We start from the raw sequence: 15,754 nt of genomic DNA on the forward strand, positions 1-15,754 counted from the left end.
CCATCACCTCCTATCACCCCCCATCTCCCCCTCCCCCCATATCTCCCCACCATATTCCCCCCCCTCCCCCCCATTTCTCCCGCCCATCACCCCCCCTTCCCCTCATCCCCCCCCCATCACCTCCTATCCCCCCCCTCTATCCCCCCCATATCTCCCCCCCTCTATCCCCCCCTTGCCCCCATCCCCCCCCATATCTCCCCCTGTCCCCCCCCGACTTTCCCCCCTATCCCCCCATCTCCCCCCTCCCCCCATATCTCCCCCCCTCCCCCCTATATCTCCCCCCCATCACCTCCTATCCCCCCCCCCATCTCCCCCCCATATCTCCCCCCCTCTATCCGCCCCTTCCCCCCATCCCCCCCATATCTCCCCCTGCCCCCCCCCCGACTTTCCCCCCTATCCCCCCATCTCCCCCCTCCCCCCATCTCCCCCCCACCCCCTTTTCTATCTCCTCCCACCCCCCCCTAATATCTCCTTCGCCCCCCCCTCCTCCCCCCCCCCCAAAAACCAAAACCTAGGAGCAGCAGAGGACGAGAAGCCGTTCCTGACCCCCCCCAGCGCCAAATTCAGTCGCAGCCTTTCAGTTCCCGGCTCGGATGAAATTCCCCCCCCCCAACCACATCCCCCCCCGAACCCCCTTATAGCTCCGCTCCCCCCCCCCTTCGGGTCCATTGGGTGCAGCCCCATCCAGGGGGGTGGGAGGTGGTGGTGGTGGTGGTGGGGGGGGGGGGTCGGGACCTTGGCGACTTTATAACCTTCAAAGCCGCGGTGCCCCCCCCCAAACTTCCACTTCTTCATTAGGGGGGGTCGTCGGGGGGGTTGGGGGGGTTGGGGGGGGTCCCCCAAAACCTTTCCGTCGCAAAGGTCCTTTGGTGAAACAAACCAAAGTGGAAGAAGCGGGGGGGGGGGTCGTCGGTGGGGGTCCTGTAGTGAGTGTGGGGGGGGGTCCAACGATTGGTGGGGGTGGGGGGGTGGGGGGGTCGGCGGGGGGGGGGTCGGATAAGAGTTCCATCGCCATTCCCACCATCGTGGTGAAGGCGCCGTCGACGAGTAGCAGCGGTCGAAGTTCCCGTGGGAGCAGTTTAGAAACCGAGGGGGGGTCCGGGGGGGGGATAGGAATTTCTTTAAGCGTTGGAAGCGGCGGCGGCGGTGGTGGTGGTGGTGGGGGGGCGGCGGGGGGGGTCGGAACTTCTCACGAAATTGGGACCACCCCCCCCCCGAGCCCCACTTCCCCTTCTTCTATTCCACCTTCAGCCCCACCTCCTTCGGTTCCCCCCCCGCCCACGCATCATCATCATCACCATCATCATCATCATCACCCCGGATCGGGTTCGACCCCCCCCACCCCACCTCAATCTACTCCCCCCCCCCCCCCCCAACACCACCACCATCACCACCATCACCCCCCCCCCCCCACCCAACGCGTTCCCCTCATCCCTCATCCTCGACCCCCCCCCAACCTTCGGCCCCTTCTTCCACTCCTCCTTCCGTTCCCCCCCCCGCTTTGGATTTCACGTCTCATTTCGGTGCGGCGGCTTTGATCGCCGGGGGGGGGGGGGGAGCGGTTTCGAGGAGGGGGGGTGAATGGGCAGCTTTAGGAATGGGGGGGTCCGGGGGGGGTGAAAACCGGAGAAGATCCGCTCTTTTTCTCAGCACGGAAGAAGACGACGAAGGATCTTTGGGGGGGGGGATGATGGGTTTAGGGGTCGGGGCGGGGGGGGGGATCGGTTTAGGGGTCGGTAGTGGGGTGGGGGGGGGTGGAAGTTTGGGTGCCTTGCCCCCCCCCCCCCGTCTCCGTCATTCCAAAAGCATCGACGAAGCGATGTTCGTCGCTTCCGAAGTTTTTCCTCCTCCCCCCCCCGCCGCCCCGACTCGGGTTTATCATCGTGGAATCGGCGTTCGGGGGGGGGAAGGAGGAGGTGGAGGTGGAAGTGGGGGGGTTGTGGGGGGGGGAAGCGCTTTCAGCAGCGTGCACGCGCCCGGCCACGGCGTCGGGAGCGCGCGCGGGGCCGCCGCCGCCGTCGGGAGCGCGCTTCATTCATCTTCCTCCCCTACCGCTTCACCTTCTTCTTCTTCCCTTCCCCCCCCCGGCGTGCACGCGCCTTTGCCTCCTTTGCACGCCGGGCACGCGCCCGCCGTGCACGCGCCCGCTTCCCCATCATCATCAGCAGCAGCATCATCATCTTCTCACCCCCGTTCCTCCCCGTTAAGTTGCAAAGCTTTGGCTGCTTTGCAAGCGGCCACGATGCCTTTGCAAGGAGGAGGAGGAGGAGGAGGAGGAGGAGGAGGAGGGGGGGGGGGGGGTCGGGATGGGGGTCGGCAATTTAATTGGAGGTCCCGGAATGGGGGGGGGAGGTGGAAGTGGTGGTGGTGGTGGGGGAGGGGGAGGTTTGCATAGCGCTTTGCATCCGGGTTTGGCTTCGTTGCAACCAAGCGCGTTGGCTTTGCAAGCCAACCTGGCGGCTTTGCATTCTTTGCAGGGGGGGTCGTTGCCGTTGCAAAGCGGGGGGGGGGGGGAAAGGGATGTTGCAGGGTGTGGGGGGGGGGGAGCTGCAAAGGGGGATCGTCGGGGTCGGGGTCGGGGTCGGGGGTGGGGGGAGCGGTTTACAAAGGAGTCACCCCCCCCCAGCGGGTAGTTCTACCGCCCCCCCCCCGCGGAGACCACCGTCACCATCCGAATCTTGGGGGGGGGTCGGGATGGGAGCTGGAGGTGTGGGGGGGGTCGGGGAAAGCCGCTTGGAATTGCGGGTGCGTTTCGCGGAAAGCGGAGGAATGGGGGGGGGGATTTTAGGGGTCGGTGGTGGGGGGTCGGGGGGGGGAGGTGGGGGAGGGTCGGGGGGGGCAGCATTGTTAGCTTTGCCCCCCCCGGCTCCTTCTGTAGACGGAGGGGACGAAGAGCTGCTGCTCGCCGATCCTTTGCCCCCCCCTTTGGAATTCGCCAACAGTTTCGACCACGGGGGGGGAGGAGGAGGAGGAGGAATGGGGGGGGTAGGGTTAATCGCTGGGGGGGTCGGAATTGGGGTGGGGGTCGGGGGGGGGGGGGGTCGAAACGACCCCCGTCGGGGATTCCACCGCTTCCAGCCTGACTTCGTACGACAGCGAAGTGGCCACGTTGACCCAAAGTTCCGAACCTCGTTTAATCGGGGTTCGAAGCGGGGGGGTCGGGGGTCCTCAAAACGTCCCCCCTTCCCACCTTTCTTCCCTTCCTCCTCCTCCTCCTCCTCCTCCTCCTCCTTCTTCTTTACCCTCTCCCCATTCCGTTCCTCCTCTTCCTCCTCCTCCTCTTCCTCCTCATTCCATCCCATCCGAAGGCATCGACGCCGTCACCGATTCCGGTATCGAAGAAGTCGACAGTCGAAGCAGCAGCGACCACCCCCCCGAAAGCTCCGAACCTCCCCCCCCCCCTTACGCTTCGATTTTCGATTCCACCGATCGAAGCAAAGGGAGGGGAGGTGGGGGAGGGGGGAGACCCCCATCCCGGGGGTCTCTGGGTGGTGGTGGTGGTGGGGGGGGGGGAGGAGGAGGAGGAAGTTCGGGAATCGTCGCCCCCCCCCCAGTTTTGGCTGCTTCTGCTTCTTCTTCGTCACCCGTCCCCCCCCGGCGCTCCCCGACGTTGCCTTGGGAGCACGAAGGGGGGGGGAGGGGGGTGATCGGATGGGGGGGGGCCGACAGGAGCGCCGTGGGAATGGGGAGGCACAGGTAAGTAAATTGGGGGGGGGGGGTTAAAAAAAGGGAGGGGGGGGGAAAGGGGGGGGCTAAAAAGGGGGGTGTGTGTTGAAAAAAGGGGGGTTAAAAAAGGGGGGGTTAAAAAAGGGGGGGGGGAGGGGGGTGTTGAAAAAAGGGGGGGTTAAAAAGGGGGGGGTTAAAAAAGGGAGGGGGGGAGGGGGGGTTAAAAAAGGGGGGGAGGGGAGGGGGGAGAGGGGGGGTTAAAAAAGGGGGGGTGTTAAAAAAGGGGGGGAAGGGAGGGGGGAGGGGGGTGTTGAAAAAAGGGGGGGTTAAAAAGGGGGGGATTAAAAAGGGGGGGGTTAAAAAAGGGGGGATGAAAAAGGGGAGGTTAAAAAGGGGGGGGGAGGGGGGGGTTAAAAAGGGGGGATGAAAAAGGGGGGGTTAAAAAGGGGGGGTTAAAAAAGGAGGGGAGGGGAGGGGGGGAGGGGGGTGTTAAAAAAAGGGGGGGTTAAAAAAGGGGGGGTTAAAAAAGGGGGGGGGTCGGGGGGGGTGTTAAGAAAAGGGGGGTTAAAAAGGGGGGAGGGAGGAGGGGGGGTTAAAAAAAACGGGGGTTAAAAAAGGGGGGAGGGGGGGAAAGGGAGGGTTAAAAAGGGGGGGGAGGGGGGTGAAAAAAGGGGGGGTTAAAAAAGGGGGGGTTAAAAAAGGGGGGGGAGGGGAGGGGGGGAGGAGGGGGGGTGTTGAAAAAAGGGGGGTTAAAAAAGGGGGGGGGAGGGGGGGGTGTTGAAAAAAGGGGGAGTTAAAAAAGGGGGGGAGGGGAGGGGGGGAAGAGGGGGTGTTAAAAAAGGGGGGGGTTAAAAAAGGGGGGGGTCGGGTTTGGGGGGGGGGGGCTTTGCACGCGGTGGGGGGGTGCTGTGGTGCAAAAGGGGCTGCGTTGCAGTGCATTGCAAAAGGCTGAGGTGCATTCATTCTATTGCATTCCATTCTATTGCATTTAATTGCATTGCATTGCATTCATCCCATCCCATTCATTGCATTCCATCCATGCTGTTGCGTTGCATTGCATTCATTGCATTGATTGCTCTGCATTCCACTGATTCCACTGCATTGCATTGCATTGCATTGCATGCATTGCATTGCATTGCATTCTTCTCCATCCCATCCCATCCCATCCCATCCCATCCCATCCCATCCCATCCCATCCCATCCCATCCCATCACATCACATCACATCACATCCCATCCATTCATTGCATTCCATCCATGCTGTTGCGTTGCATTGCATTCATTGCATTGATTTCACTGCATTGCATCCATTCCATTCCATTCCATTCCATTCCATTCCATTCCATTCCATTCCATTCCATTCCATTCCATTCCATTCCATTCCATCCCATTCCATCCCATCCCATCCCATTCCATCCATTCATTGCATTCCATCCATGCTGTTGCGTTGCATTGCATTCATTGCATTGATTGCACTGCATTCCACTGATTCCATTGCATTGCATTGCATGCATTGCATTGCATTGCATTCTTCTCCATCCCATCCCATCCCATCACATCCCATCCATTCATTGCATTCCATCCATGCTGTTGCGTTGCATTGCATTCATTGCATTGGTTGCTCTGCATTCCACTGATTCCACTGCATTGCATTGCATTGCATTGCATGCATTGCATTGCATTGCATTCTTCTCCATCCCATCCCATCCCATCCCATCCCATCCCATCCCATCCCATCCCATCCCATCCCATCCCATCCCATCCCATCCCATCACATCCCATCCATTCATTGCATTCCATCCATGCTGTTGCGTTGCATTGCATTCATTGCATTGATTTCACTGCATTGCATCCATTCCATTCCATTCCATTCCATTCCATTCCATTCCATTCCATTCCATTCCATCCCATTCCATCCCATCCCATCCCATTCCATCCATTCATTGCATTCCATCCATGCTGTTGCGTTGCATTGCATTCATTGCATTGATTGCACTGCATTCCACTGCATTGCATTGCATTGCATTGCATGCATTGCATTGCATTGCATTCTTCTCCATCCCATCCCATCCCATCCCATCCCATCCCATCACATCCCATCCATTCATTGCATTCCATCCATGCTGTTGCGTTGCATTGCATTCATTGCATTGATTGCTCTGCATTCCACTGATTCCACTGCATTGCATTGCATTGCATTGCATGCATTGCATTGCATTGCATTCTTCTCCATCCCATCCCATCCCATCCCATCCCATCCCATCCCATCCCATCCCATCACATCCCATCCCATCCATTCATTGCATTCCATCCATGCTGTTGCGTTGCATTGCATTCATTGCATTGATTGCTCTGCATTCCACTGATTCCACTGCATTGCATTGCATTGCATTGCATGCATTGCATTGCATTGCATTCTTCTCCATCCCATCCCATCCCATCCCATCCCATCCCATCCCATCCCATCCCATCCCATCCATTCATTGCATTGCATCCATGCTGTTGCGTTGCATTGCATTCATTGCATTGATCCCACTGCATTGCATCCATTCCATCACATCCCATCCCATCCAATTCCATTCCATTGCATTCTATTCCTTTCCATTCATTGTATTGCATCCACTCTGTTGCATTGCATTGCATTCACTGCATTGAATCCACTGCATTCCACTGCATTGCATTGATTCCATCCCATCCCATCCCATCCCATCCCATCCCATCCCATCCCATCCCATCCCATCCCATCCCATCCCATCCCATCCCATCCATCCATTGCATTGCATCCATGCTGTTGCATTGCATTGCATTCATTGCATTGATCCCACTGCATTGCATTGCATTGATTCCACTGCATTGCATTGATTCCACTGCATTGCATTGCACTGCATCCCATCCCATCCCATCCCATCCCATTCATTGCATTCCACCCGTGCTGTTGCATTGCATTGCAATCATTGCACTGATCCCACTGCATTCCGTTGCATTGCATTGCATTCAATCCATCCCATCCCATTCATTGCATTGCATCCAATCTGTTGCATTACATTGCATTGCATTGCATTCATTGCATTGCATTCCTTTCCATCCCTTCCCATCCCATCCATTCATTTCATTGCATCCATTCTGTTGCGTTGCATTGCATTCTTTGCATTAATTCCACTGCATTGCATTGCATCCCATCCCATCCCATCCCATCCATCCATTGCATTGCATCCATGCTGTTGCATTGCGTTGCATTCCTTGCACTGATCCCACTGCATTGCGTTGCATTCATTGCATTGCATTGCAAAAGGCAGTGCATTGCATTCCATTGCGTTGCAAAATGCATTGCATTGCAAAAGACGTTGCGTTGCACTGTGCCCGTTGCAGCAACCATTGCAGCACCCATTGCAGCACCCACTGCTCTGTGACTGCAGCACCCATTACAGCACCCATTGCTCTCTGTGACTGCAGCACCCATTGCAGCACCCATTGCTCTCTGTGATTGCAGCACCCATTGCAGCACCCATTGCTCTCTGTGATTGCAGCACCCATTGCAGCACCCATTGCTCTCTGTGACTGCAGCACCCATTGCAGCACCCATTGCTCTCTGTGATTGCAGCACCCATTGCAGCACCCATTGCTCTCTGTGACTGCAGCACCCATTGCAGCACCCATTGCTCTCTGTGACTGCAGCACCCACTGCAGCACCCATTGCTCTCTGTGACTGCAGCACCCATTGCAGCACCCATTGCTCTCTGTGATTGCAGCACCCATTGCAGCACCCATTGCTCTCTGTGACTGCAGCACCCATTGCAGCACCCATTGCACTCTGTGACTGCAGCACCCACTGCAGCACCCATTGCTCTCTGTGACTGCAGCACCCATTGCAGCACCCATTGCTCTCTGTGACTGCAGCACCCATTGCAGCACCCATTGCTCTCTGTGACTGCAGCACCCATTGCAGCACCCATTGCACTCTGTGATTGCAGCACCCATTGCAGCACCCATTGCAGCACCCATTGCACTCTGTGATTGCAGCACCCATTGCAGCACCCATTGCAGCACCCATTGCTCTCTGTGATTGCAGCACCCATTGCAGCACCCACTGCAGCACCCATTGCACTGTGATTGCAGCACCCACTGCAGCACCCATTGCAGCACCCAACGCAGCACCCACTGCAGCACCCATTGCACTGTGATTGCAGCACCCAACGCAGCACCCATTGCAGCACCCCAGCCCTGCTCCTCCCCCCCGCCCCTCCCCCCGCACTGACCGTTCTTTCTTTCTTTCTCTCTCTCTCTCCCCCCACCCGCCCATCTCCCCCCCACCCATAACCCCCCCACCCCCCACCCTTCCTATCGCCCCCCCACCCCCATTTTCCCCTCCCCCCCCCAATCCCCATCTCCCCCCCGCCCCCTTTCGCCCCCTCCCGCATCACCCCCACCCCCATTACCCCCACCCCCCCAATCCCCCCCACCCTAATCACCCCCCCACCCCCATCACTCCCCCCCTCCCCATCACCCTCACCCCCCATCCCCCCCCACCCTGATCTCCTCCCTACCCCCATTCCCCCCTCCCCCATTTACCCCCCCACCCTCATTCCCCATCCCCCCCATCACCCCCCACCCCCATCACCCCCCCATTTCCCCCCCCACACCCATTGCCCCTTCCCCCCCCATCTACCCCCCATCTCCCCCCCACCCATCTCCCCCCCCCACCCCCATCACCCCCCCATCTCCCCCCCATCCCCATCCCCCATCACCCATCACCCCCCATTTCCCCCCCCACCCTCATCACCCCCACCCCCCCATCCCCCCCCCATCCCCCATCTCCCTCCCACCCCCATCACCCCCCCATTTCCCCCCCACCCCCACCCCCCATCAACCCCCACCCCCCATCTCCCCCCCCCACCCCCATCACCCCCCCATCTCCCCCCCATCACCCCATCACCCCCATCACTCCCCCCCCATCTCCCCTCCCCACCCCCATCACCCCCCCATTTCCCCCCCACCCCCCCCACCCTAATCACCCCCCCACCCCCATTCCCCCATCCCCCATCACCCCCCCACCCCCCATCTCCCCCCCCCACCCCCATCTCCCTCCCACCCATCTCCCCCCCCATCCCCATCACCCCCCCACCCCCATCTCCCCCCCCCACCCCCATTCCCCTCATCCCCCCCATCTCCCCCCCACTCCCATCCCCCCATCTACTCCCCATCCCCCCCACCCTAATCATCCCCCACCCCCATCACTCCCACCCCCCCATGACCCCCCCACCCCCCCCACCCCCATTGCCCCTTTTCCCCCCCATCATCCCCCATCTCCCCCCCTCACCCATCTCCCCCCCCACCCCCATCACCCTTCCATGTCCCCCCCCACCCTCATCACCCCCACCCCCCCATCACCCCCCCACCACCATTGCCCCTTCCCCCCCCCATCACCCTCCCATTTCCCCCCCCACCCTCATCACCCCCACCCCCCCATCACCCCCCCATCCCCCATCTCCCTCCCACCCCCCATCCCCGTCATCCCCCCCATCTCCCCCCACCCTGATCACCCCCCCATCCCCCATCTCCCCCCCCACCCCCATCCCCCCATCTACCCCCCATCCCCCCCACCCTCATCACCCCCACCCCCCCATCACCCCCCATCTACCCCCCATCCCCCTTCTCCACAACTCCCCCATCTCCTCCCCCACCCCCATTCCCCCTTTCCCCCCCCATCACCCCCCCCACCCATCACACCCACCCCCCCATCTCCCCCCACCCCCATCATCCCCCCATCCCCCATCTCCCCCCCACCCCAATTCCCTTCAACCCTCCCATCTCCCCCCCACCCCCATCACCCCCCCACCCCCATTCCCCCCACCCCCCCATCTTTATCTCCCCCCCCCACCCCCATCACCCTCCCATTTCCCCCCCCACCCTCATCACCCCCACCCCATCACCCCCCCACCACCATTGTCCCTTCCCCCCCCATCACCCTCCCTTTTCCCCCCCCACCCTCATCACCCCCACCCCCCCATCACCCCCCCCACCCCCATCACCCCCCATTTGCCCCCCACCCCCATCCCCCATCACCCCCCATCCCCCCCCACCCTGATCACCCCCCCATCTCCCCCCCACCCCCATCCCCCATCACCCCCCATCCCCCCCCACCCTGATCACCCCCCCATCTCCCCCCCCACCCCCATCCCCCCATCTACCCCCCATCCCCCCCCACCCTGATCACCCCCATTCCCCCCATTCCTCCCTCCCCCATCACTCCCACCCCCCCATCACCCCATCACCCTCACCCCCCCCATCACCCCCCCCATCCCCCCCCCACCCCCATTGCCCCTTTCCCCCCATCACCCCCCACCCCCATCCCCCCCCCATCTCCCCCCCACCCCCACCCCCCATCACCCCCCATCCCCCCCCCACCCCCATTGCCCCTTTCCCCCCCCCATCACCCCCGATCTCCCCCCCACCCATCTCCCCCCCCACCCCCATCACCCCCCCATCTCCCCCCCACCCCACCCCCCATCCCCCCCCTCCCTCCCACCCCCACCACCCCCCCATTTCCCCCCCCACCCCCATCACCCTCATCCCCCCATCACCCCCATCTCCCCCCCTCACCCATCTCCCCCCCCACCCCCATCACCCTTCCATGTCCCTTCCCACCCTCATCACCCCCACCCCCCCATCCCCCCCCATCCCCCATCTCCCTCCCACCCCCATCCCCCTCATCCCCCCCATCTCCCCCCCACCCATCTCCCCCCCACCCACATCACCCCCCCATTCCCCATCTCCCCCCCCACCCCCATCAACCCCCATTTCCCCCCCACCCCCATCACCCTCACCCCCCCATTTCCCCCCCACCCCCATTGCCCCCCCATCCCCCCCCCACCCTCATTGCCCCTTTCCCCCCCACCACCCCCATCACTCCCCCATCCCCCATCTCCCCCCCCACCCCCATCCCCCCATCTACCCCCCATCCCCCCCACCCTAATCACCCCCCCACCCCCATTCCCCCATCACCCCCCCACCCCCCATCTCCCCTCCCCACCCCCATCACCCCTCCATCTCCCCCCCACCCCCCTCCCCCATCACCCCCCCATTTCCCCCCCACCCCCATTGCCCCTTTCCCCCCCATCATCCCCCATCTCCCCCCATACCCCCACCCCCACCCCCCATCTTCCCTCCCCACCCCCATCACCCCCCCATTTCCCCCCCACCCCCATTCCCCCATCACCCCCCCACCCCCCATCTCCCCCCCACCCCCATTCCCCCATCCCCCATCTGCCCCCCACCTCCATTGCCTCTTTCCCCCCCATCACCCCCCATCTCCCCCCCCACCCATCACCCCCATCGCCCCCCCCATCTCCCCCCCCACTCCCATACCCCCATCTACCCCCATCCCCCCCCACCCTGATCACCCCCCACCCCCATCACTCCCACCCCCCCATCCCCCATCTCCCCCCTCACCCCCATCCCCCCATCCACCCCCCATCCCCCCCCACCCTGATCACCCCCCCACCCCCATCCCTCCCTCCCCCATCACCCCCCACCCCCATCACTCCCACCCCCCCATCACCCCATCACCCCCCCATTTACCCCCCCACCCCCGTTGCCCCTTTGCCCCCATCACCCCCCATCTCCCCCCACCCATCTCCCCCCCCCACCCCCATCACCCCCCCATCTCCCCCCCCCCACCCCGCATCCCCCCCCATCCCCCCCCCCCCCCACCCCTATCGCCCTCCCCCCCTCCAAAAAACCAGATCCCCCGACACCGCCCCTCCCCCCACCCTCCTCCCCTTATGGCCCCCCCCGAGCACCCCTCACCCCCCCAGCCCCAAATCCCTTTCCTTCTCCCTTTCCTCCCCCCCGGATTTAGATTTCCGCCCCCCCCTCCGCCGTTCCCAAAGCCCCTCCGCCCACCCAACCGAACGCCGCTGCAGCCCGGCCCCCCGCCCCTCCTCCCTCCCGACCCTCCCCACCTCCCCCCTTTACGCCGCCCTTTACGCCACCCCTTACCCCGACCTCCCCCCACCCCCCCCCCCTCCCCAAAGCCAACCCCCCCCCCACCCTTCCTCCTCCTCCTCCTCCCTCTCCCCGCGTTCCCTTTCCCCCAGCCGCCCCCCTCCTCCCCCCCCCATCACCCCTTCCCCTACGACCCCCCTCCCCAAACCATTCGGTGCCAAACCTTTGGCTTTTTGGAGCAAATTCGACGTCGCCGATTGGTTGGAATCGTTAAATTTGGGAGAGCATCGCGAACGTTTCCTCCACAACGAAATCGACGGCTCTCATCTCCCCTCCCTCACCAAGGAGGATTACATCGACCTGGGGGTCACCAGGGTCGGCCATCGCATGAACATCGACCGAGCCCTCAAACTTTTCCTGCAGAGGTGATCGCCGGGGGGGGGGAAAAAAAACAACAAAACAACAAAAAACAACAAAAAAAGAACCCCTGGAAGCCCCCCCCCCCCTCTCCTCTTCCATTCCCCTCCTCCCCCGAATGATGAGCAGAAGGGGAGGGAGGGGTGTGCAAGGAGACTGGGATGTGCAAAGGGGTTGGGGGGTGCAACGCAGCTGGGATTTGCAAGGGGACTGGGGTGTGCGATGCAACTGGGACGTGCAAAGCTGCTGGGGTGTACAACGCAACTGGGACGTGCAACAGAAGTGGGATGTGCAACACAACTGGGACTTGCAAAGCTGCTGGGGCGTGCAACACAACTGGGACTTGCAATGGAACTGGGATGTGCAACACAACTGGGACTTGCAATGCAACTGGGATGTGCAACACAACTGGGATGTGCAACGCAACTGGGACTTGCAATGCAACTGGGACATGCAACACAACTGGGACTTGCAATGGGACTGGGACGTGCAACACAACTGGGACTTGTAAAGCTGCTGGGGTGTGCAAAGCTACTGGGATGTGCAACGCAACTGGGATGTGCAGCACAACTGGGATGTGCAACACAGCTGGGACTTGCAATGGGACTGGGATGTGCAAAACTGCTGGGGTGTGAAACACAACTGGGACTTGCAATGGGACTGGGATGTGCAACACAACTGGGACTTGCAATGGAACTGGGACGTGCAACACAACTGGGACTTGCAATGGAACTGGGATGTGCAACGCAACTGGGACTTGCAATGGGACTGGGGTGTGCAACACAACTGGGACGTGCAATGCAACTGGGACGTGCAACACAACTGGGACTTGCAATGGGACTGGGATGTGCAACGCAACTGGGACTTGCAATGGAACTGGGATGTGCAACACAACTGGGACGTGCAATGCAACTGGGACGTGCAATGCAACTGGGACGTGCAACACAACTGGGACGTGCAAAGCTGTTCGGGTGTGCAATGCTACTGGGACGTGCAATGCAACTGGGGTGTGCAACACAGCTGGGACTTGCAATGGAACTGGGACGTGCAAAGCCACTGAGACGTGCAACGTAACTGGGACGTGCAACACAACTGGGACTTGCAATGCAACTGGGACTTGCAATGGGACTGGGGTGTGCAACGCAACTGGGATGTGCAACACAGCTGGGATTTGTAAAGCTGTTGGGGTGTGCAAAGCTACTGGGACGTGCAACACAAGTGGGACTTGCAATGGGACTGGGATGTGCAACGCAACTGGGACGTGCAACACAGCTGGGACTTGTAAAGCTTCTGGGGTGTGCAAAGCTACTGGGACGTGCAACACAAGTGGGACTTGCAATGGGACTGGGATGTGCAACACAACTGGGATGTGCAACAAAACTGGGACGTGCAAAGCTACTGGGTTGTGCAATGCAACTGGGACGTGCAACACAGCTGGGACTTGCAAAGCTGTTGGGGTGTGCAACGGAATCTGGACGTGCAACACAACTGGGACTTTGCTGCTTACCTATTGGGGTGTGCAATGGAACCTGGACTTGCTGCAGGATCTGGATGTGCAAAAGGATCTGAGTGTGCAACGCAGCAGGGACGTGCAATGGGACTGGGTTGTGCAACGCAACTGGGACGTGCGAAGCTGTTGGGGTGTGCAACACAACTGGGACTTGCTGCAGGACCTGGATGTACAAAGGGATTTGAGTGTGCAATGCAGCTGGGACGTGCAACACAACTGCGACTTGCAAAGCTGTTGGGGCGTGCAAAGAGATCAAGGCGTGCAAGGACCTGGACTTGCAAAGCTGTTGAGTTGTGCAACACAACTGCGACTTGCAGCAGGACCTGGTTGTGCAAATGGATCTGAGTGTTCAATGCAACCCGGGGCGTGCAATGGGACTGGGGCGTGCAACACGACTGGGACGTGCAATGGGACTGGGGTGTGCAATGCAACCTGGGCTTGCAGCAGGACCTGATTGTGCAACAGGATAGGGGCGTGCAATGCGACCTGGGAAGTGCAATGGGATTTGGACGTGCAACTGGAATGTGCAAAGCTATCGGGGCGTGCAACAGGATTGGGGTGTGCAGTGCAAGCAGGGCTTGCAATGGGATTTGGGTGTGCAACGCGACTGGGGTGTGCAATGAGATCTGGACGTGCAACGGGGTCGGGGAGTGCAATGCAACCTGGCCTTGCAGCAACACGTGGTTGTGTAAAAGGAATTGGATGTGCAACGGGGTTTGGGTGTGCAAGGCAACTTGGACTTGCAGCAGGATGTGGATGTGCAAAGGGGTTGGGGCGTGCTACACAAGTGGGGCGTGCAACCAGATTGGGATGTGCAACGGGGTTGGATGTGCAACAACGCCTGGGCGTGCAACAAGGTTTGGGTGTGCAAGGCAACTTGAATTTGCAGCAGGATGTGGACGTGCAAAGGGATTTGGGCGTGCAACACACGTGGGACTTGCAAAGGCATTCGGGTGTGCAATGCAACTGAGGCGTGCAAGGACTTTGGGGTGTGTAACACAACTGGGGCGTGCAACGGGCCGCAGATGTGCAACAGGATTGGGGTGTGCAAAGGTGTTGGGGTGTGTGCAATGGAGCTGGGTGTGCAAAGGGATCTGGATGTGCGACACGGCTGACACTTGGATGTGCAAAGGGATGGGGACGTGCAACACAAGTAGGGCGTGCAACGACACCTGGATGTGCAAGAGGATTGGGCGTGCAACAACACCTGGATGTGCAATGGGATTTGGGCGTGCAACACAAGTGGGACTTGCAATGCAACCGGGACGTGCAAGAGGATCTGGATGTGCAAAGGGATTGGGTGTGCAACACAACCAGGATGCACGCTTGGATTTGCAACAAGATGTGGCTGCGCAATATGATGTGGGTGTGCAAGGCAACTTGGGCGTGCAACGACACTTGGATTTGCAATAGGATTTGAGTGTGCAACACAACTTGGATGTGCAACGATGCTTGAGTGTGCAACAGGATTGTGTGAGCAATGGTACTTGAGTGTGCAACAGGATTGAGTGAGCGATGGCACTTGGGTGTGCAAGGGGATTTGGGTGTGCAAAGACACTTGGATGTGCAACGGGATTTGTGCAATGCAACGAGGAGGTGCAACAACACTTGGTTGTACAACAGAATTTGGGTGTGCAACACAACTTGGACGTGCAATGACACTTGAGTGTGCAACAGGATTGGGTGTGCAACAAGCACTAGGGTGTGCAACAACACTTACATATGCAATGGGATTTGAGTGTGCAACACAACTTGGACGTGCAACAACACTTGGGTGTGCAACAGGATTTGAGTGTGCAATGGAACTTGTGCAATGCACCCTTGTCACGGGTTTTGAGTGTGCAATGACACTTGGATGTGCAACAACAGCTGGGTGTGCAATGGGATTTGGGCGTGCAACACAACGTGGCCATGCAACAGCACTTGGATGTGCAACAGGGTCTGGTGTGCAATAACACTGGGATGTGCAATGCAGCTCGGATGTGCAAGGAGATGTGAGCGTGCAACACAACTTGGATGTGCGACAGCACTTGAATGTGCAACGGGATTTGTGCAATGCAACTTGAATGTGCAACAACACCTGGATGTGCAACAGGGTTTGGGTGTGCAACGACACTTGAATGTACAATGAGATTTGAGCGTGCAACGCAACACAGCTGTGCAATAGGATTGGGTGTGCAATGGAAACGGTGCGATGGGATTTGGGGGTGCCACAGGT

The 15,754-nt window shown here is 60.3% G+C and overlaps 1 protein-coding gene across 1 annotated transcript in view; it reads left to right on the plus strand.

Annotated features, from left to right (window-relative positions):
- SHANK1 (SH3 and multiple ankyrin repeat domains 1) overlaps positions 1-15,245 on the plus strand; it is a gene marked incomplete at its 5' end in the record, with an annotated part of 142,119 nt that extends 126,874 nt beyond the window's left edge. The window contains one exon of the mRNA XM_090127546.1: positions 11,490-15,245. Coding sequence (XP_089983672.1) covers positions 11,490-12,038 — 549 coding nt within the window. The remainder of the gene's footprint in view (positions 1-11,489) is intronic.
- Positions 15,246-15,754: the final 509 nt, after the last annotated feature.

This window comes from Phasianus colchicus, chromosome 31 (assembly GCF_987193195.1).
Source record: "Phasianus colchicus chromosome 31, bPhaCol1.hap1.1, whole genome shotgun sequence".
Lineage (NCBI taxonomy): Eukaryota > Metazoa > Chordata > Aves > Galliformes > Phasianidae > Phasianus > Phasianus colchicus.